Here is a 21,065-nt window from a genome sequence, read left to right as displayed (position 1 = left end):
GATGAGAGGCGGGGAATAGGAAGGGGTAGGGAACGATGCTAACTTCACTGAGTGCTTATTATGCACCATTGAGTCCTCACAGTAGGTCTTCCATGTGTCTTTATGACCCTTCTCTTATTTTTAGAGACAAGGAAACTGAGGCTCATAGATATGGACTTGTCTATGGTCACAGTATTAGAGTCCAAAGCTGACTCCAAAACCTCCTATGTGCACAGTGGATCTTATCCAGTATCCAAACAGACTTTCACCACCTGGCACTGTTGACATTTGGAGCCCAAATAATTATTTGCTGAGTAGGAGCGGGCTATCCTCTGTGTTGCAGAAGGTTCTGCAGCCTCCCTGGCCTACCCACTAGATGACTTGGCTTCCTACAAGTTGTGACAATTAAAACATGTCTTCCAACTTCACCAAATGCTCCTGGGAGGCAAAACTACTCCCTTCTGAGAATCAGTGGCCTAGATATTTAATATCCAAACACAATTGTAGTCTTTTCTTACATTGTTCGCTACTTCAAAACTCTAATCTTCACAAAGAGAAATTTTTCTAAGGACAAGACAAGGTCACTTATTTATTTCTTATCTTCACTGTGCTGAACTGTGCTAGGGAGACAGCATGCAAAAATACACATTAAGTTTCAATTGTAATTTAAATAGATATCAAAGCAAGCTTGAGACTACGCAGGTGAGAGATCTAAAGAGTAAGGAGCAAAGGGCGTGGTCCTAACATTGGAGGCCTTGACGGCCTGCCCCCACTTCTCAGTAGAATGCTGTTAGCCACAGTCAGGAACCAGAATCAGATTCTAGCTGATGCCTGGTTTCTGGCTCCTCCTCCTCCTCTGGACTTTTAACATATTTTTTTCTGGTTCTTTCTAAAAACAAGACTGACAGAGGTGCCTGGGTAAGCTTAGGGCAGAGCAAGCCACGGCAGGGGGTGGGGAACAGTGGGGCAGAGGCTTGAAAAGCCACTGTGTTTCTCCATTCATGGAGCCTCTGGGGTTATCTCAGCCCCCCTGGAATCTGAAGGCACAGGTGTGTGCTGAAGGAGGATGTTCTGCCCTACTAGGAGGACCAGTCCCATTTGAAATCTTCTGCACAGGGCGACAAATGAAAATGTGGGCACAGCCCAAATCAGAAGACGTTCCAAAGGAGTCGTCTCCAGATTTATGGCTAGAGTGTGGCTCTGTAATTAATTCTTTCTCTCCCTTCTGCCAGGAGTAAACTTTTTCTTTCTTCTCCCCCAATTCTTTCCCCCTCTTCCTCTGTTTGTAAATCTTCCAGAGAAACAGCAGCAGCCACTCTCAGAGATCAAAGTTTTAGCAAGCAACAAAGACCTCCAAGGAGGCTGTTGCCATGGGAACCCTGGGAGCTGAGGCCCTTCTAATGGGCAAATCTCCCTGGTTAGCAGCACGGGGCTGGGCAGGCAAAGAGGGAGGGGGTGGGGAGCTTGGCAACAAGCAGCCTTTCTGAACAGCCTGAACTACTCACCAGAGAGTGACAGACAGGCTTCAAAGGAGGCAGCCAGTGGTAATCCAGGGGTGGGTGCTAGGGCATTTCTGCAAGCCATACAAACACACTCCTATCAGACACCCCTGTGCAGTCACCTCTTGAGATATACCTCTCCCAAAAATTAACTGGCTTCTTATTAGGTTCTTAATAGCTTTTTCACACTACTGGGCAGAAAAGTTTATATTCTACCACAATTAACAATTTCAGGCACAGAACTGTGAACAGCTTGATTTAAGAAAAACAACCAAAACAACAACAACCCATGCCCACCCATTTCTTCATCACTTGTCTAGGTAATACATGATGTACTTCTAAGTCTCAGGAGGAGATGGAAGAAAAAATAGGAGCATGTTGACTACAGGTAGCAAAATTTTAGGAGATGCTTTCCTTTTTTGGTTCATTTCTGTTTTGTTTGAAATACTGATAATAAGCATTTTTTTTTTTCTGAGACGGGAGTGCAAAGGTAACTCCATAGCATCACATTCAAGGGGCAGAATCCATCCCAAGTCGCTGCCTGCTCACAGGGGCCTGCTGAGAACATACCTATTTCTGGCCTCTGGGATTAGTGCTGCATTTGGCCCTAAAGCAGCAGAAACTGGTGATGCATTCCACAACGTGGCACCAGTGTGTGTTTTTGCCTGCCTGGCACGCGCTGCTTCTTCATTTGGAAACAACTGCCTGCTTTCCTTTAGGAAGCTACTCCTTTCCCTCATGCCTGCAGATCTTAAGGCTTGCCTCCTCCCCGGCACACAGGCACCTCCACAACAGGACTTTGCAGAAATCACAGGGAAAGAGGAAGAGAGCTGGGAGGTCTGAGACCATGGACACTGGACCTGGGGAGGCGTCCTGCCCTCATGGAGAATGCCTGCCTGGTCCTGAGGGGCAGTGGGAGGTGGGGATATGGAGTTCCCCTGAAAGACGCACAGCCTGGTTTTATTTTACTATTGTTTCTGTCTCAGAGCCTAGCACTCAGCCATGCCTGAAGCCAGGAACTCCCAGGCTTACTGATTACTTAAGCAAAGACTTCTCCTGAGCAAGGGGGAGCCTCCATCCTTTGCAACCAAACCAGTTCTGGAAAATGTAACAGTTGACTATAGATAGCAAAAATTTAGGAGATGCTTTCTTCTTTTTTTTTTCTGTTTTGTTTGAAATATTGATAAAAAGCTTGTATCCTTTTTTTTCTGAGACAGAAACAATATTAAAATAAAACCAAGCTTCAGTATCTAAGCAATACCCTCTAAGGAGAATGAACTCTGAAATCTGTGCATCTTTCAAATAGAGTCAAAATCACCGAGCAGACTCTGGGAAGCCATCTCACTCATCCACTATCCCAGACAGGAGAACCCGTTCCAAGTCAAAGATCCTCAGAGAAGGGATTTCTATAATTTCCCTCAACCATCCTTCATTTCCTCAATGTGTAATTTGCCCTTAGGAATGTCTTCCTTAGCTTGAATCTAAACATCCCCTGGCTGAAGTCCTCTTAGAGGACAGAGGCAAGAATGCCCACCCAGCCCCACTTCTGCAGGGGCTCCTTCCCCCTTTTTCTGATTGGAGGTCTTAAAAGCAAGCTACCAGATGGGACATCAGAAAGATGGGTCAGGCCCTCATAGAAAGAGCAGGTTACTTCTAAATTTTACAATAATAACTTCTCTGCATGAGCTTTCCTGAAATGGTGAGTCCTCTTCCTGACAGCTGGAGCTGACCGAAGGAATCTGATGCCTATCCAGATGGTGGCATGGGTCTGGTTATAAACAGCCTGCCCTTGCCACTGATCCTGCACCTCTCATCTCAGGTGGCACATTTCTGGGAGCTCCCCCTCCTTCCTCTGACTGGTCTGGCCCTAGGATACCAAATGGCTGTCTAAGTATTTCTAAGGTATCTGTCACTGTCATCTCAAAGCACCCAAAACACTGTGTGCATTTCCAGCTTCAGAATGACTTTACCTTCTGAATCATCAAAAAGACATTGAAGGGTGTTCGGCATAGTTTTCCTGTTTAATGTTGGATCGGTGGTTGTCCTCCCATTTCTGTGAATCTCATATCTTTGGATATTTCTGAAGCCTCTGAAAGAAGCATCCACAGCAGTTTGTGGATGGTTCAGATGCACGGGGTGGAAGGAGGGGTGAATCACACTCAGTGGGGAGGTATTCAATCCAGACAGGAACAGCCATGCCTTTGAAGTGAGGGCCTAGGTCAATGGTTGTAGGCAGTTTCACCAAGAAACAAAGTAAAAGGCTGAAACAAACCTGGGGCAAATAGAAATTGACCCATGGCCCCAGGCAGCAGCCACATTGTTAAAACACAGCTCATTCTATGGCTTCTTAACACACACACACACACACACACACACACACACACACACACACAGGTTGCCTGGTATTATGGAAGGAGATGAGTCCAGGAATCAGAACACGTGGGTTTGATTATCTATAGTTCTTTTTTTAATGTCATAAAACCTGGACATTAATTTCTTTGTTTGGAAAATGAGCAAAATAACACCTGTCCTCCTCTCTTACAAGATTCTCGCAGAACAGTTTGTGAACTCTGACTGGCCCTCCCTGTACACCATGACAGTGGTACCACTGGTGAACATTTACTGCTTCTTGGGCCCCACTTCTATTCCTTTTTTTTTTTTTTTTTTTGCAACAGTGCCCAAATTTACTTGAGGGGATTAATTCTTGTCTGTGTCTTGATGGACGGTTCACCAAAGCCCCTGATCTCCCAAGGCTGAGCAGCAGACAGCTGACCAAAGTGGGCCGATTGGGCTGTCTGGCCTAAGACTGACAAGAGCAGAGAATGACATCTAAATCTGCTTTGTTCTGGCTACAGAGCCCTAAAGACATTACCCACAAATTCCTATAACATAGACCCTAGAGCATCTCTGGCAAGGCAGAAACTACTGTGTTCAAACCCTTTTATTTTCTTCCTGGGCATATTCAAAATGTCAGCAGGTGGGACTCCTGGCACTCCCAGTTCTGGCCCCTAAAAAGTTCCACGTGACTTTCCTCTCTCCCTTCCTGTGAGTGAGTGAGTGAGAATGTGTGTGCGCGTACGCGTGTGTGTCTGTAGCTGGGGGCAAAGGTCCCCACAGCAGAGCCAAACAGTGGGAAAGTGTAGACCACTGGCACCACGTGGAAGGGAGCTACCCAGGCGCCTCCTAACCCACGGCTGGCCAAGACGAAGCAATGACCCTGAGCCGGCAGTCATTGCGGGCAATGAGTGCTACCCTGACTTCCAAGACCGAGTCTCCGCCTTTCTTCAACTCCCACAGCCTTCCAACGAGTTCCTTTTTGGCTTAAGTCAGCCAGTGCCTATCTCTGCTGCTTTTAAGCATAGCCCCCAAGGAAATATCATTAGTAATAATTTAAATAACCAAAGAATTCCAAGTGGGGTGCCAGGAGGAAATGGCGGAAGTGAGTAGGCAGCAAGTCCCGACCTCCTCACAACCTGGAAAGAAGGCAGCAAATAAAAGCAGAATCAGGACTTTACTATGGGTTTATACCGGGATTTGAGGAACTGCAAAGAACAACTGGAACAAGTTTTGGTCTTCAGGGTTGACTAGGCCGAGCTTGGCTCAGAGGTGACTACAGTAAGGAGGGCTCAGTGGTATCTCTTCAAGTGGTGCTGACACTGGGATCAGCAGAGGTCACACTGAATTAAAATATCCTTATCCGGATGTCCACTCAACCCAGGGCTCTTAAGAAAAAGAAGCTCACAAAGTTGTTCTTCACTTAGAAGAAGTCACAACTCTCTGATCGATGGGTAGACATATGCACAATCTGAAAGGGCAGGGAACAAACTGTCCCCCCTGACAGTGGCTGGAAGGAGCAGCCACCCTGGTTCTTGGAGATGATTGCAAAACAGGGAGCAGAGAACTGACTGGATTTCAGATGCCTTAGTGATGAAAGATGACCTACAGAGACAAACTGGATGCAAAGTTGAGGAGAATTTAGTTTCCTGAGTATATTCCCAAAGGTGAGGCTGGAAAGCTGATGAGCAAGACCGGGAGGTGTCATACAGGTAACACTCAGATGTTTGGACTTTGCCGGGGGTGGTGGCGCACACCTGTAACCCCAGCGGCTCCTGAGGCAGGAGGATCATGAGTTAAAAGCCAGCCTTGGCAAAGTAGTGAGGCCCTAAGCAACTCAGCAGACCCTGTTTCTAAATAAAACTAAAAAGGGGCTGGGGATGTGGTTCAGTGGTTAAGTGCCCCTGGGTTCAATCCTTGGTACCAAAAAACAAAGAGGTTTGATTTCATCCTAAAGACTCTGAGAGCCAGTGCAGAAACCTTAACAGAACAGTGAAGTTAGGTCTCAAAATCAGAACGGTGATCAGCAGGCGGGTAAATGATGCCGCAGAGAGAGGCCCAAGCAGAGGAGTAAGTCACGGGGCTGCTGCCGTGGCACAGGTGAAAAGTGTGGGCTTCTGAACCCGTGGGGAACTGAGGACAGGCAACCTAGAACATTCCTGAGATGGATGCAGAGGATCTGGGTGAGTAATGTATAAAGGGAAATGAAGAGGAATGGGTCAGACAGGGGACCCGTTTCTACCTTGCTGAGCCACAGCTGGCCACTACGTGAGAAGGAGGACAGTGGCAAAACAGGTTAAGAGGCAGGAGAATGAGTGGGGCTTGGGACACATCCCATAAGAAGCCATGGGACACCACAGTGGTGGTGTCTCACTGACACTTGGAAAGCAGGCCTGGACCTCAGTGGGAGGTAGGATCAGAGTAACAGGTTCCAGTAACAAGGGGCAGGAGAGCCACGGAAGAAGAGCCGAGTGCGCCACAGAGCTGACAGGGTGACGGCCTAGGACAGTACCCGCTGGTCTCGTGTTCCAGTCTCGCTCTGAGAGTGGTACCTTGGTTCTGGGTGTGTCTTGCCTTGGTTTCCCCCACAGCACCAGGAGCACCCTGACTCTGAGTGCTTCCAAGGCCAGGACCAGTTCCTGCGCTTCCTTCTCTCCACGTGGCCTAGCTAGGTGCCAAGAATGAAGGCGCTGTGGGGCCTGTGTCTTACGTGGGAATGGGCAGGCCCCAGAGCTGTGCCCACCTTGTGCCTCTTAAGTGTCAGTGCTGAGCATGTGCAGGTTGATCATGAAGCGTCCACTCCATGAACATCGACAGCCTCCTGGGAGGTGGCTGGTGTCTCCTCACTGGTCACAGCTCCTTGGTTGTTGGGATCCTCCTGCCTCAGGTTTCTGCACTGGCTCTCAGAGTCTTTAGGATGAAATCAAACCTCTTTGTTTTTTGGTACCAAGGATTGAACCCAGGGGCACTTAACCACTGAACCACATCCCCAGCCCCTTTTTAGTTTTATTTAGAAACAGGGTCTGCTGAGTTGCTTAGGGCCTCACTACTTTGCCAAGGCTGGCTTTTAACTCATGATCCTCCTGCCTCAGGAGCCGCTGGGGTTACAGGTGTGCGCCACCACCCCCGGCAAAGTCCAAACATCTGAGTGTTACCTGTATGACACCTCCCGGTCTTGCTCATCAGCTTTCCAGCCTCACCTTTGGGAATATACTCAGGAAACTAAATTCTCCTCAACTTTGCATCCAGTTTGTCTCTGTAGGTCATCTTTCATCACTAAGGCATCTGAAATCCAATCAGTTCTCTGCTCCCTGTTTTGCAATCATCTCCAAGAACCAGGGTGGCTGCTCCTTCCAGCCACTGCCAGGTGTTTCTTCTGTACACCCCATGAGACCAGTCCTGCTAGCCTGACCTGTCAGCCAGGCCACACACCCGCCTGGCTCTCGAGCACCCTCCCACTGGTCCCTGCGAGTGAGCACCACCCGCGCTGTTCTGAAACCCTGTCCATCTCTGTAAAGAGGAAGGATTTCCTGGGGGCCACCTTCTTATTTACCAGCACGTCTGTTTTTTACTTCTTAACCCAACAGTTTAGAATTGCAAATAAAGCTCACAAGTAATTAAGTTGAGTGGGTTTTTCTCCCCATAGTGCCCACTGCTGCCAAGATGCTCAATCCAGGTACAGATGTCTCCAGGTGCTGACGGGCCTTCTTCACCTGCGGCGGACCCTCCCTGAACCTCCACTCCCAGCTTCTTCTGCCCAGCCAGGCAGTGTGCTGCCAGCCCCTCCTGTACCACGTCACTTCAAACATGGGGAGACATCTTCCATGGTCCCCACTCTGAGCCCTCTACCCTGGAACAAATCCTCCAAGCATTCCTCATGAAATTCAGTGACTGACAGAACTCGTGACTCATGGATGTGGTCGTTGGTCAACCATGGACCCCTGTTATCTTCCCACTGATGTTTCCATTTCCTTAGTGGCTGGCCTCAGAAATGAGGTCACTCTCCAGGTCTCAAAAGAACACACCTATCAAAGAGGCCTGCGAGATACAACAACCAAACAACTAGGATGTTCAAAACTGGGACAGTGTTTTGAAATTTTTTACAAAGGAGTATCAAGGCCAACAAGGCTCAATTTTGCATTCAGTACTTTATGCACCCAGAAAATGTTCACAGATTGCCAACTAACCCTCTGAATGGGTAACCTGAGTCGTGCTGCCCTAACGTTTCCATGGCCCATCCATCCCACTTGAGCGTTCTCACGTGGCCACGCAGAGCCATGCGGTTCCTCCCCCCTGCCCTCGCCCGGGTCTGCTCAGCTGGGCTGCTTTTCCCGCCATGAACTCTGATCGACAGCTTCTCCAGTTTCCCCTCAAGATTCTGTTCAGAGTAAGCACTGATTTCTGTCCTTCATCTTGCCTCCTGCCATTGGTGACCATGCTCTTCTGAGCCTTGCTCTCACCCACCAGTTGCGGGTCCCTTTGGCCCTGAGAACAGCATCCTTGACCCCAGTTGCTTCGTGTGCTGTGATGTGGAGGAATGCTCCCACCCACTCCAGCACGAATTCAGAGGACCGCTTTCCCTCAGTTCATTTCCCTGTGTGCAGGACAACTGGGACCAATGTTTTCAAGTGGTTTTTACCTGTGGCCTCGTTCTCCTTCACAGTCAATGACTTCTCTGCAAATGGCCGCCTGGTCAAATAACTGTGCCCACAATTAGCTAATTGCAGGCTCAATGAGCCACTTGTTCCTCCAAACTTGGCTATTAGAGTTGTGTGATTAAGCAAAAATTAATCTTCTTTATTCCCTTCTGATTCATGGAGCCACAGCAGATCTCAAATTCAGCCTCCTGTGTTCTTTTGCAACATTAATATAAGCCTTTGGGTTTTTATTTCCTTTTGAAAGGAAATAAAAAAGTCTCAGCAGTTATGCTTTGTATTTTGGGCCCCAAGATTAAGTCAGCCTTCTAGCAAGGTGCCCAATGTTACCTTTAGTCCAATTTGCACACTAAGGCTTCAGAACAATTGTTTTGCCAAAGTTATGCGATTAAAACTATGGTTAGACATTCTAAGTAGAAGATGCCACTTTATTTCTGGCAATTCAGGTTCCCACAAAGGGTAAAAATCAATCTTCAACCTCGACTGCCTTTAAAACAAGGCGCCCTTATCCATTCTCCAAATCGCTGTCACTTGATGTCTTGGAAGCTACAAAAAATGTAATTTATTCTGAAAAATTGCTTCAAGTGGATGTCTTCAATCACCCCTTCTCCTACACTTGAGGCAGTTTCTGCATGCTTTATTCTAATTTTCTTATTCAGCCAACATCTATAGAACACAAAACATGCACTCAGTTTTCAGTGTCAACAGGAGGTCATTTCTGGAACAGGCGCATTCCTTGACTCCACAGAGAAGGAGCCACCAATCAGGAGGAGCCTTCCCTTACAATGAGACTGACAGTAACGAGGATTGAATCTATGTGCTTTTAGTCACTCAGACCCCTTTAGGTTTCCAGAATTCGCCTTCCAATTAAACACGCGGACATCTCCCAAACAGTTCTTTGTGTGGTGCACCCTCTGCTAGGGGACTCTGGTTTATAGCCACCTCGTCTGTGACTGTCTTCAGGAGAGGGAGTGAGTGGGAAGGACCCTGAGGTCACTAGAGCCACTCACACACCAAGGAATTCTAACTCTCCTTGGTGTCTACCCTGCTTCAACAGTTCACCGATGAAGGGCCAAGTAAAGAGTAACAGCGAAGTCCAGGTTAAAGGTAAAGAGGAAAGGAGGAGGAAAGGAAGAGAGGAGAAAACACTGGGCCCAGGCTAACCGGGGCTGCAGCCTCCAGGAAGCAAGACATCCATAAAGCTACTGCTCCCAGGCGCGTCGTCTAAAGCAGACTGGTCAGAGCACAAACCAGAAAGGCTGCATGCAAGCCACCAACACTCTCAGGCAGAGATGTGAGCACAGGGACAGTGTCCAGGTGAACCCGGGCCTGGCGGTCACTTACCCAGCACCAGCAGCTCCACCGAGTCCTCGTTCTTGCCCTCCAGGTCATCGGGGGTGGTGATGACACAGTAATAGAGCCCACTGTCGCCCCACATGAGCTTTCCAATTTGAAGATCTGCATCTGTCACGAAAGAAGGACCCAGTTCTCAAACTCTGTCCTCAGCAAGAAAAGCACTGAGCAACTGGGGACGCGAGAGGCGTCTGCAGTGTTCTCTGTCTCTGCCTGCATGGCGACTGAAAGATGTTCCTTTATTTAAAACAAAACCATTACAAAAACTGGCCTCCCTCGGGTGGGAACCAGAGACAGTGCAGACGCGTCTCGCCCCAGCTGTGGGAGGGATGGCTTCCACCCAGGCCTGCAGAGGCCCCGAGAGACGGACAAGTTCCAGAATAACCCTGGACTCCTAGAAATCAGCTGATCTAATAGGAATTCGCCACAGTTTGAATAATCAAACAGCTTGTATCAGACTCCTGGAACTTTTTTTTTTTTATCCCAAAACTTAGGGAGCAGGAGACAGGGTGGAACTGATACAAAATCCCCCGGGGCTCAGGCCACACATCCGCCTGGCTCTGCAACTTGTGTGCGACCTCCCTTCTCCCTGGGGAGGAGGTTCTTAGCAAAGTCTGCTTCCCAGGCTGGGAAAGGGCCAAAAAGGCGCTGTCAAGGCTTAGGACATGGGACTGAAGTTCCTTCACTGGAACCTACTCTGACTCAGCTCCGAACCTAAGCAGTGCCCTCCACGGGCCTCTGTGCTCTCTGGAGGCTGCACTTGCCCGCCTACGCCCAGCCACCTTCCCCTAGAGCAATCTGCTAGGTCTCTTCATGCTCCCACCTCCTATAAAGTGGGATCTCAGGGGCTGAAAGAGTGAGAGGCTGGTGTCCCCTTGTGTCAGTGGAGAGTGCAACTGACCTCCCTCCCTTTTCCTAGAGTCCAGACAAGGGCATCCGTACCGTGAACAATGGTGATCTCTCTGCCCCTGTAGAAGTCTCCCAGGGTAACAGTGGAGCCCTGTTTTGAAGCCACCACTCGGACTGTCCTCCTGCTGTCTAAACAGTCCAAGTAGGGGTCCCATTCCAGGTTCCTCTTGCTGAGTGACTGGGCCCGAGGGGAGGACATGCCCAAGGACTCCCCCATGCGATCCTGGCAGTAGGACTTGAACTTCCACTGCACGACGGCAGGCCGATGGGAGGAGGTGGAGAAGTGGCAGCGAAGCACCGCGGGCTGGAAGAGCATGGCCACCTTCCTCTTGTCGGGCACTGTCACCTGGAGGCCTTCGGCCACGGCTGCAAAACAGAACACGCATGTCCACACAGGGCCACAGCCCGGCCGCCCACCACCGCCTTCCCACTTTACTGCCCCAACCGTTCCTGCCCATCTTCTCCACTGGAATTGATGGCATCCAGGTCCACCTGGTGGTCTTTTCCAGACACCTACTTCACTCCCTATGTCCAGTCGGTCACTGAGTCTAGCCATCGAGATCTGTTAACATTCTCCTCTTTAACCTCACTCCCATGCTTTTGCTTGGGCCTCGGTTTCTTGCCTAGAAGATGATGAAAACCTCCGTCAGATCTCCCTGCATCCCCCTGTCAACATCCGGACCGTTCTCCTTTCTAAAATTCAGGTAACCTTTCTAAATCTGACAGTTGGTTCTCTTTCTTAGAAATGCTCCACCCCTCCTCTACGACCTCGAGGACCCTCAGCAAAGCATCTAAGGTGCTCACCACCTGCTTCCTCTTCCCCTTTCAGCCTCAGCTCTTTGAAGCACCTCTACTTTGGCACCAGGCTCCAGGAATATCAATCAAATGCCCGTCAGTCTCCCCGGACGGGACGCACCATCTCACACCCCCAGGCCTGTACACACGGTGTTCCCTGCTTCTGGAATGCTTTCCCCACTTTCTTGGGAAACTCTTCTGCATCCTTCAAAACCCAGCTCCAAGGCTTCTTCACCAACCCAGTTTGTCACGTCCTCCTTTGTGCCATCGGAATATCCAGCATTCTCTTCTAGACATTTATCACAATAATTTTGCGATTATTTATTTTCATTCCCTTTCAGGTGAGAAGGGTGATTACCTTGCTGCCCTGGCTTATGAAGTCCACAGATACTCAGCATATGTTCCACAAATAGTGAAAAAGAAGCCAGGAAGTGTGACTTGAAGAGGAGGTGACTTCCCTTCCTGCTGGTGACCAAGTAAAGCGGACAGAGATGAAGGAGAAGAAAAGTCTTTATTTCAGATCAAAGGCAGCAGACTAAGTCCAAAAGCTTTGAAGGGTAGCCAAAAGAAGAACTAAAAAGCAGATTAGAAGTTTAAGTGGCAAAAAGATCCAACCTGAGGCTTGGTGACTAAGCAAGATGGAAACATGGGTGAGTGAGAGATCAGCAGAGTGTCCAGGAGACCTTGAAGGGCCACTATGAACCTGACCATAAGATTTAGACATCCCAGGCAACAAGACCAGAAGGTTCCCAGTTGTGTGGGAGAGTTTCCAGCTTGGGAACATCTGTTAGAAGCAGAAATTGAAATATGACAAGAGGCAGAAAAACGGGATCTGAAGACAGAGGGACGAGGTTCCGAAGTGGACGCAGGCACCCAAGGCAGAGTCTTGCCCTAGACCTGCAGTGGGGACCTGGGACACCGAGCAAGGTCTGCTGTCCCAGGTGCCTTGTGTCCTTGCCCACGATGACATCCCACAAAGCCACTCCCTCTCTGAGGCTCCCTCCACCAGGGCAAGATAACACATCTGTACTCAGGTCTTTTGATTTCCAGCCCAGAGTTTCTCTTCAATGAAATGCACAACGAGAACCTAGATTCTAATTCCCCTTCGAGAATGGCTTCTCCATTCCATGCAACCTGGAAGTGAACACAAGAGGATTTGAGATGTATCAGATCTCAGCCTTCTGTACCTGCCAGGTGCTCTACAGCTACCTGTGACTGCCCGGGGAACGGATGAGCCAATGGGTGACTGCTACAGGAGCATGTCCAGGACTCTCCGGGGAAGCTGGTTAATGAGTCACCACCGTGTAGTATAGTAAAGAGCGTTGGCAGCAGAGGCGGGGCTCCCACCATCTCCTGGCCATGTGCTAGTCCTGAGGCCCTGGTGATGTCCACAGAGCAATCTGAGACTCGTGATCATCACAATGCCCACCCCCAGGTCGTTAGCAGATGTGACCTCATCAGGCAACTCCAGAGTGGACTCCACAGAGGGCGCTGACCCAGGTAGAAGGCAGAAGAAAGTGTACCCTGCCTCACCTCCCCACCTCCCGTTCTGAAGCTCCTGCATCCCAAAGACCACCCACCACCACCAGCTTAGAATATAGGCACATTAAACAGATTGGAAACTAGTCCCCACGCTCCCCTTCACACCCCCAGATGTTGCGGTCTGATTCTGCTCTTCCTGACTCACAAGGCTGCATTAGAAAAACACACGTCTGCACAGTTTCTCCTTAAATTCTACTGCACTGATTTCTACACTGATTTTCAGTCTTGTGATTCTTCTTCAAATCTTTATTCACAGCCCAATTTTTCAGATGATAAAAAGGAACAGGAAGGTGAAGTGACTTCAGTCAGAGCAGTTGGGCTGGATGATCAGTCACAGGCACTGTCCCGGGGACACTCTGTACTTGGTCATCCCCCTTCTGCTCCGCTCTCTACAAGGCTCCACGGGTAAAGCAGAGTTCTTAGGCTTCCCAGGACAAATAAACCCAGCAAAGGAGACAGGTGCCCCATACAATGTGGTGGGGGGGTTAAATGTTCTTTATCATTCATTTATTTATGTTGAGAACGAGAGTTGAGTTGGGGTTTTGTTCATTAAATGACTATGAAGAATAGCCTCCTCCCTGGCTATGTTCTCTGTTAATGAGATTAGGCATTGAGCAAGCAAGCCACTGGACTCTCTCAACCAATTATTAACTAGCGTTAGTCAGTCCTCAGCCTCTTCCATGACAGACACAGACTTGTGCTCCCAAGAATAAGGACTGCTTTCTCAGCAACCTTTGCTTTTTGACAGCATGACAGTTAAAGGCGCAGACTCTGGGGTCAGGCCTGGATGAGAACCCAGGCCTTACCACTCCAACCTACGTCCATCCACCTTATAAGGTATCAGCCTCAGGCTGACTGGTCAACTCAGGAGGGAATCCAGAATGACAGTTACAGCCTTGTGGCGTCGTCTGAGAGTTAAACAACATTCTATCTTAGATACTTAGGAGAATGCCTGGTATACAGTAAGGACTCAATAAATCTGGTTGCTGCCGTTGTTGCTGTGGCTGCCAAGAGTAGCCTCTGACTTCCATGAAGCTGTGAACCCAGAGCGGGGCAAGCAAGCTGCCCAGGCGAGATGGGAAGTGTGAACAGGGCGGGACGGGCAGGAACGGCCCAGCAACGCTGGACTTCGTCATTAGGAGTGGACAGGGACAGTGTCCCACTGTGCTTCTCACCGCACATTGCTCAGGCACCCCGGAAACCAGGGAGAGTGCCCTGTGTGTGTATGTGTGCGTACGGGCACACACACGTCTGTGAACACGCGTGCGCACCTGTACAAATGGACTACACCAAGGAGCGATCTGAAAAGCTGGAGAAGAGGGTTAGGGACTCTGTAAATGGCAGTTTATTGGATCTGTGAGGACCACAGAGTGAAGACCAAGCTAAAACTGCCAATCCCCGCCGCCTGGTGCTTCAGGTCTCAAGCTGTAAGACCAACCAATCCCAAGCCTGCCCGACCAAGCTTACCACGAACCCCATCCCCACGAGACTCGCGTTCCTCCTAGTACCGTGACTGACATAATGCCCACTCCCCACAGGGGCACTGTGACAGGACAGTGGATGAGGGTGCTAGCCTGCCTGGCCTCCGCCTCTCCACCTCCCACTCTAGCATGGGGCTGGAATGGCTCTGGCCCTGCCCTGACCCCTGATGAGAGACTGGGTCTCCTGTACCCCAAGCAGCACCTCTTTCCTGCAACCTATGTCCACCTTACATGGAGCTGCTTCCCCTTGGTGTCCTGATGTGCAACCCCATCCCCCCATGGGACAGAGCCTTGCCCTGAACGCCAGTCTGCTTTCCTGGGGCCCTGGACCAGCCCCTCTCCTAAAGGTTGGATATCGCTTCCTGTAGGCCTCATGCCGGACTGACCCAACTTCAATGCTGTTATCCACCCGACTCGGGGGACTTCTGCCCCATTCACAGACCTGGCTCTCCAGGGGTGAGGGCTGACCGGAATGAGGATTTCCAGTCTCCCAGGGACACTCAGGGTTGACTTGGAGACACCCTCTCTCTGGCTCCCATTCCCAAGAGATCTGCTGGGACTGTGTCAGTGTGCTGAGCTGGGTCCTAACTCTTTAGAGCTTTTAAAATATATTTTTTTCCCTATTCCAATACTTTCCAGAAGCAAAAAATGTAATCCTTCTTATGCGTGAAACTATACAGGCTGATACAAAAGCATAACTACCACTGAAGGCCAGAGAGATGGATTTAAAAGTTTCCGCCTCTTTGTTAGGCCAAGCTGCTCATCGGATCTAAGAAGCTGTATCCATCCCTGTGGTTCCAACTACCAGCTTTGTCCCACACCTCAAGTCCCTTAAGCCTCGTTGGTGGTCGACAAGTGCTTCAAGTGGAACATGGGTAAGCCTCACTGATCATCTCTCTCCACCAGCTCTGGTTCATGAGCTCCGTGCCTCGTCCTGAGCTCTTTGGCCTCTTCCACTTACCCTTCGGCCTCAGATAAATCTGGCCTGGACAATCTCTCCATCTGACTATATTCAGGTGGTCACCAAGTCTCTGTCTCTCTCGAGCGATCCTTCCCTGTCCCACTGTCACTCCCTAAATCAGGTTCCTGTTCTCTCTTCCTTGACAATAGTTGTCAGCACTTAATGGGTGTCTGAGATTGTGCTAAACTTCTCGTAGCATTTGTTTTCTTTTATTTCAGTGCTGGGGACAGAACCCAGGGCCTTGCCCATGCTAGTCACACTACATCTTAATGAATTCTCTAAACAGTCCTGTAAAGTAGGCCCTGCGTGTTACAGATGAAGACACCGAGGCTGAGCAAATGTGTCTGTCCTGCCTAGCATCTCAGGGCAGCAGGGGGCCGGCTGGAATCCCGGCTGACGGGCTCCAAAGCCTCCTCCTCACCTCACAGTTCATCACCACCAGGGCTTTCCAAGAGCCTCAGAGTGGTCTGTCTACTTCCGGGCTAGGCCACTGTCTGCATTTTTCCAGAGTCTTCTTCTGAAAGCACATATCGTCCAATCATGTCAGTTCAGTTTCTTGCCTTAAGGTCTCACCGACTCCCCAGTTCCTCCAGGATAAACCCCACACACCTTGACCGGGCTCACGTGCCCTGCTCTGGGACCTAGCCCACGCGGGCTCCAGCCACACTGAAATACTTCTGTCCTTGGACTGCAGGTGTGTGGGAAAACGTCACTGGGGAAACGTCAGGCGTGTAACTGAAGACGCTCCCGGGAGTGGGAGAGAGGCACCGACGGGGGGGCCTTGCCCAAGGACCACAGGCTGCGCAGCAGGAGGGCCGCTCCACTGAGGCCCACCAGGCCACAGCTGAGGAACTTGAGTCTCAAAGCTCTTACTAGATCTGCAGAGGTGCAGAAGAAATCTGTCCTTCATCCTCCAAACTACAGCATTGTTCCAGAAAACCAGAGAGGCAGTTTAGAGAAGAGAGCAGGAGACAGAAGAGGTGAAATCTAGGATCATAGCGTACACAGCACTTCTGTAAGCATTAGACCTCTGAAACGAGGGTGTTGTTGTTTTTGTTGGTCTTTTAAAAATGAAATCCTGATCAGAGGCAGCCTGAATGGCATCCTGAAGATCATGAGTGGTTTTCTGTGCTGGGGAGGAGGGAGTCCTCCTTCAAAAACAACTTTATTCCTTATGCCCCGATCCCCAGGAAGACTCTAATTTTGATTCAATCAATGACATTTTTAAACTCTACCCTAAGTTCTGGCAACACAGACATAAGACCAGCCCCTGATCTTGAGAAATTTAATATGAACTAGGTTTTTAACTATGAAGTCCCTGAGGGCATGGACCAGTCCAGCTCCCCGCGGACTGCTGAGGGGGCTGCTGAAGGTCACAAACCGTGGCATGACTCTGTGAATGAAGAAATGAACCTGGGAGGCGAGAGGGTTCTGGCCACCCCCCCGGGAGGCTGCCTGAAGGCAGAGTGGGAAGTGAGAGCTGGGAGCAGCAGCCCCCTCGGCAGTCCAAGGGGTAGCTGGATCACCAGCTGGGGAAGGTCAGCCCCCAGGGCAGCAAGGCCTCCCTGCGAGTGGTAAAATAAGGCCCTGCCCCAGTTCTCCAAAGGACTCTATATATGACGAACTGTGTTCTTGCAGGAATAACAAAGCAGACGTGAAGGCAAAGCTGTTCTTATTTTAGCACTTTCATTTTTTTCAAAGCCATTCCTTTCCCCACTAGTTGTAAGCTCTTCCTGCCAGCACCTTTGAGAGGCAGATCTATAACCACAGCCCCATTTTAGAGAAACAAAGACTGCTGCTAAAGGTCATGGAAATTATGGTTAGAGACAGGCATCTTTAGAAATTTTGTATAAAGCTCACCCATCCCTTAACTCAAGTTTCCAAAGCAGAATGTGACAAATTTGCTCATTCCCCAGGATATCTTGGCCTTCAGACAACTAAGATATTTCTTTACGCAGTATGACAATACAATCCTTCCTTTTCCTGCCTTTGAGTTAAGACTTCTTTAAGAAATTCATCTTCCATTTTTGCACTTTTAACATGTTGTTCCAACTTCCTAAAGCATCTTTTAGAAATAATGAATGGGTAGCTTTTCCAAGTGTAAGAGATGAACAGGGTGGGCTAGCCTCTCTGCTAGGACCAGGCCACCATCCAACAAGGGAAGAGTCTGAGCGTCCTTTAGTGCAGTGACTATCGAGATGGGGACTAGGCTGAAGGTGTAAAGTCAAAGAACAGGCAGCTTGGATCTTGTTTTCCTCCAGAAATAGGAACTGTCCGTGTTCTTCATTAACTCGGGTTAAAACATAAATGGCTTTACTAGAACAGTAAGCACTGCGTAGTGTCTGCCTGTTTTGGGGCCTTATTCTCCAGCATTGATTCTCTGAGTTACTCACCCTCCTTCTGGCCAATTCCTGCCCTGGCCAGAATCAGTGTCTCTTGTTTGCTACCACGGTACCTGAACCTCAGTCTCAGGTCAGGTAACAGACGGATTCCATTCTGAGACCTAAAATACATGATAGCATCCTTGTGTGTGTTCTCTCCAAGAGTTCTGAAGGGCAGCAGTATGTCCCCTTTCCCATAAGGATGTGGTAGATGCCGGTGCTGCCCTTGCCCGGGTGGGCTTTGCTCATGGCCTGGCCACCATTTGCTCCAATACCTCTGGCGCTAGTGCTCACAGAGCTTGTGTCCATGCAGCTCATCTCCGTGTGTCCTACGGAACAAGGGCCTGGAAGGGGGTCCTGCCCCCAACTCAGAGTGCTGCTTGCTGCAGGGCTCCAGATGCTGGAAGGGAACAGAGGAAGCAGCATGTTCTTCTGAGCTCCTCCTCATTTCTTGGCCCATAAAGAGCTCTAGTCATCCAAAATACCTTCTTTCATTTTCAGAGAGCCAAAAATGGTCTCAAAGACTAAGACTTTAAGCGCACATATGCAGCAGCCATACCCTGTGTGGCTCCTGGGTGCACAGCACCAGCCTGGTCCCAGGTGGCCAGCAGCACAACCTGCCCTCCTGTGCCTTGCTGGAGCACTGCCCATTCACTTGCCCCTTTCCCGTGCACTCAGCACTCATCTGGAGGAGATGACCCGCCATCCTGCCTCACTCTCCCCTGCTCTATTCCCCTGACTTCTACCAACTCTAAGCCTTAGGACCCCACGTACCATAATAGATATTATAGATGTTCTCTTAAATCAAGACTTCTAGATTGATCCACTTCCACCAGAAAATATGTTTTCTCTTGGATTCAAACACTAAAAACAACCAGGTCACATTAAGTCCACGACACTGTGTTGTGCCTTTAATCAGCAAGATACCATGAGCTTGGACCAGTCACTTATTTCCTCTGAGCCTCTGTCTTTGTGGTGTAAGTAGGCAGTGCCCGCCTCACTTTGAAGGATCAAATGGGATAAGGCGCAGGAACATCACCTAACACAGAGAGACACATTACAGCTGGTAAATAAGAATAACCCACCACCACGTCATCTTCCTTTATATTCCTGCTTGGAGGAAAGAAGTTGGAAGGAGTGAAGAGGTAAGTGAGCCCTGGAGCAAAAATCTGAGACTGGAGCTGGGCACGGTGTGCACACCTGAAGTCCCAGTTACTTGGGAAGCCAAGGCAGGGGCATGGCTGGAGCGCACAAGTTCAGAACCAGCCTGGACAACACAGCAAGACCCTACCTCAACGAAACGAGACTGGGACACTCTAGGTCCGTGCTGGCTGGACAAGCAGTCGTCCTATCTGTCTTACTTCCCCAGCCCCCACAGGACCACACTTCATTGTTCCGAGAGGACGCTCTCCTGTCCACCGAGCACTGGGAGCGACTCCATCTGTTCTGAAAGGCCTAACGAGGGAGCGGCTCCTTTCCTAGCTGGTGTTTTTCATTCCAGTTGTTCACTGGACCGAAAAGGCTGAAGAAAGCGGAGGCCCCCTGATGGCTCTGCCCTGGAAAGGAAGAATGAGCCTGTCACTCAAGCTCTGATTTCCAGTCTAAACTAAAGGGAGAAAAGTTCAGAATCTAGAATCTTAGAGGTAAAAGTAACCTCAAAAAACACCTCATTCCTCACATTTCAAGACCAAGATACAAACCTACTGTGGCTTAAGGAGGAGCTGGGACTAGAATCTAATCCACATCTCCCATGCAAGGGATCTCTCCACTAACCAAGCCCTAAGTATGGCACTAAGACTCTGAGCACAGCACTAACAGCACCTCACCTAGACTGCTACTGCAGTCCTCAATCAGGATGAGGTCACCACCCTTCCAAAGCACATGTCCAAATTGTAGGGAGTGACACTGAGACAACCTCCTCCGAACCCAGCGAGAAACATCACTTGGGGGATGGTGGGCATGAGGATGGCTGTGCTAAAAGCATCAAAGGAAGATGTCCTGGTATGAACAGGTCACTTCTGTGGAGGAAAGCAGAATACGGGAGGGAGAGAAATTGGAAGGGATACCGGGTAGGCCAGGAAGGCATGGAAGTTGGTGTCAGAAGTCTCCAAAAGCAACACTTCCATCTCCACACCACTCTGTCTTCACACTCAAACCAGTCCTCACCATCACCAGGCCACCACCCGAGTGCAAATGGGACCAGGAAATGACCACTACCCAATACCTCCTTCCCCTGCAGCTGGGTTAGGAGCCCCTTAGGCACCCACAGTACTTAGTGCAGGTCTCAATTGCTGCTCTCCCACAACACTATCACTCCATAACTGAGTGTCCACAATTCTATAACCCTTACCTGCACCACATGCTGGGCTCCTAGAAGGCAGTGGCCGTGTCCTGTCTATCTTGTTAACTCCAGCACAATGACCAGGATGTGGGAATAGCCCACTAACTTTGCCTGAGGAAAAGTCCTCACTCACCATCACCTCCTCTGAGAGCTGATCTGGGCAGGAACCCCTAGTGTGGCCTCGCTGTGCCTCCCCGATGCTGGCCTGCAGCACCGAGGTGGCGCTCATCAGGGACCATCAACCACCATAACAAAGTGCCTGAATACTAGGTTACAACCCTCGCTCGAGGCCACTGACTGCGTCCTCTGGTGCTTCATTCTCAGCACCTATCATGGGGCTTAGAAGCCACCGGAATTTAATACAAGCTTGCAGAATGGAGGGACACATGAATGAATGACACCAAGGCTGACACAAGAAATGCTGACAGAGCAGGCAATCTTCATCTCAGACACCCGCAAACGTCTCCAGGAAACACACGGATGGGCCCCCAGAGCAAAGCCCCAGCCCTCCCCCAGCCCCTGCTACCAGGAACGATGAAATGCCACCTATATTCAGGGACAAAGACCTGAGTGAACCCTCCTTCAAGCCTGGTAGCTGGAGGGCACCTGTTGCTAAATGGCAGCTGGTAAGCATTCTGTTTTTCCAAAACAACAACAGCAAAATCAATCTACTGCAGGAAGCAGTATCACAATGACAATAAGAAATCATGAGGCTAAATATGTAGCAGGAAGAAATTCAGAATTTTAGCAGAGAGAGAAGGAAGGAGCTGCTAGAGCCTGAGGGGAAACCTGAAGGGTTGATTGGAAATTGCTCAGCCTGCAGGGGGAGGGGGGG

General features: G+C 49.8%; 1 protein-coding gene across 1 annotated transcript in view; it reads right to left on the bottom strand.

Annotated features, from left to right (window-relative positions):
* Nucleotides 1-21,065, bottom strand: part of Ildr2 (immunoglobulin like domain containing receptor 2) — a gene marked incomplete at its 3' end in the record, with an annotated part of 62,942 nt that overhangs the window by 27,875 nt on the left and 14,002 nt on the right. The window contains exons 4-5 of the mRNA XM_015491639.1: nucleotides 10,763-11,095; nucleotides 9,812-9,931 (exon numbers count right to left, since the gene is read on the bottom strand). Of these exons, the coding sequence (XP_015347125.1) occupies nucleotides 9,812-9,931; nucleotides 10,763-11,095 (453 nt within the window). The remainder of the gene's footprint in view (nucleotides 1-9,811; nucleotides 9,932-10,762; nucleotides 11,096-21,065) is intronic.

This window comes from Marmota marmota, unplaced genomic scaffold (assembly GCF_001458135.2).
Source record: "Marmota marmota marmota unplaced genomic scaffold, marMar, whole genome shotgun sequence".
Classification (NCBI taxonomy): Eukaryota; Metazoa; Chordata; class Mammalia; order Rodentia; family Sciuridae; genus Marmota; species Marmota marmota.
Note: the sequence above shows the minus strand (reverse complement) of the source record. Positions and strands in the feature narration are given on the sequence as shown.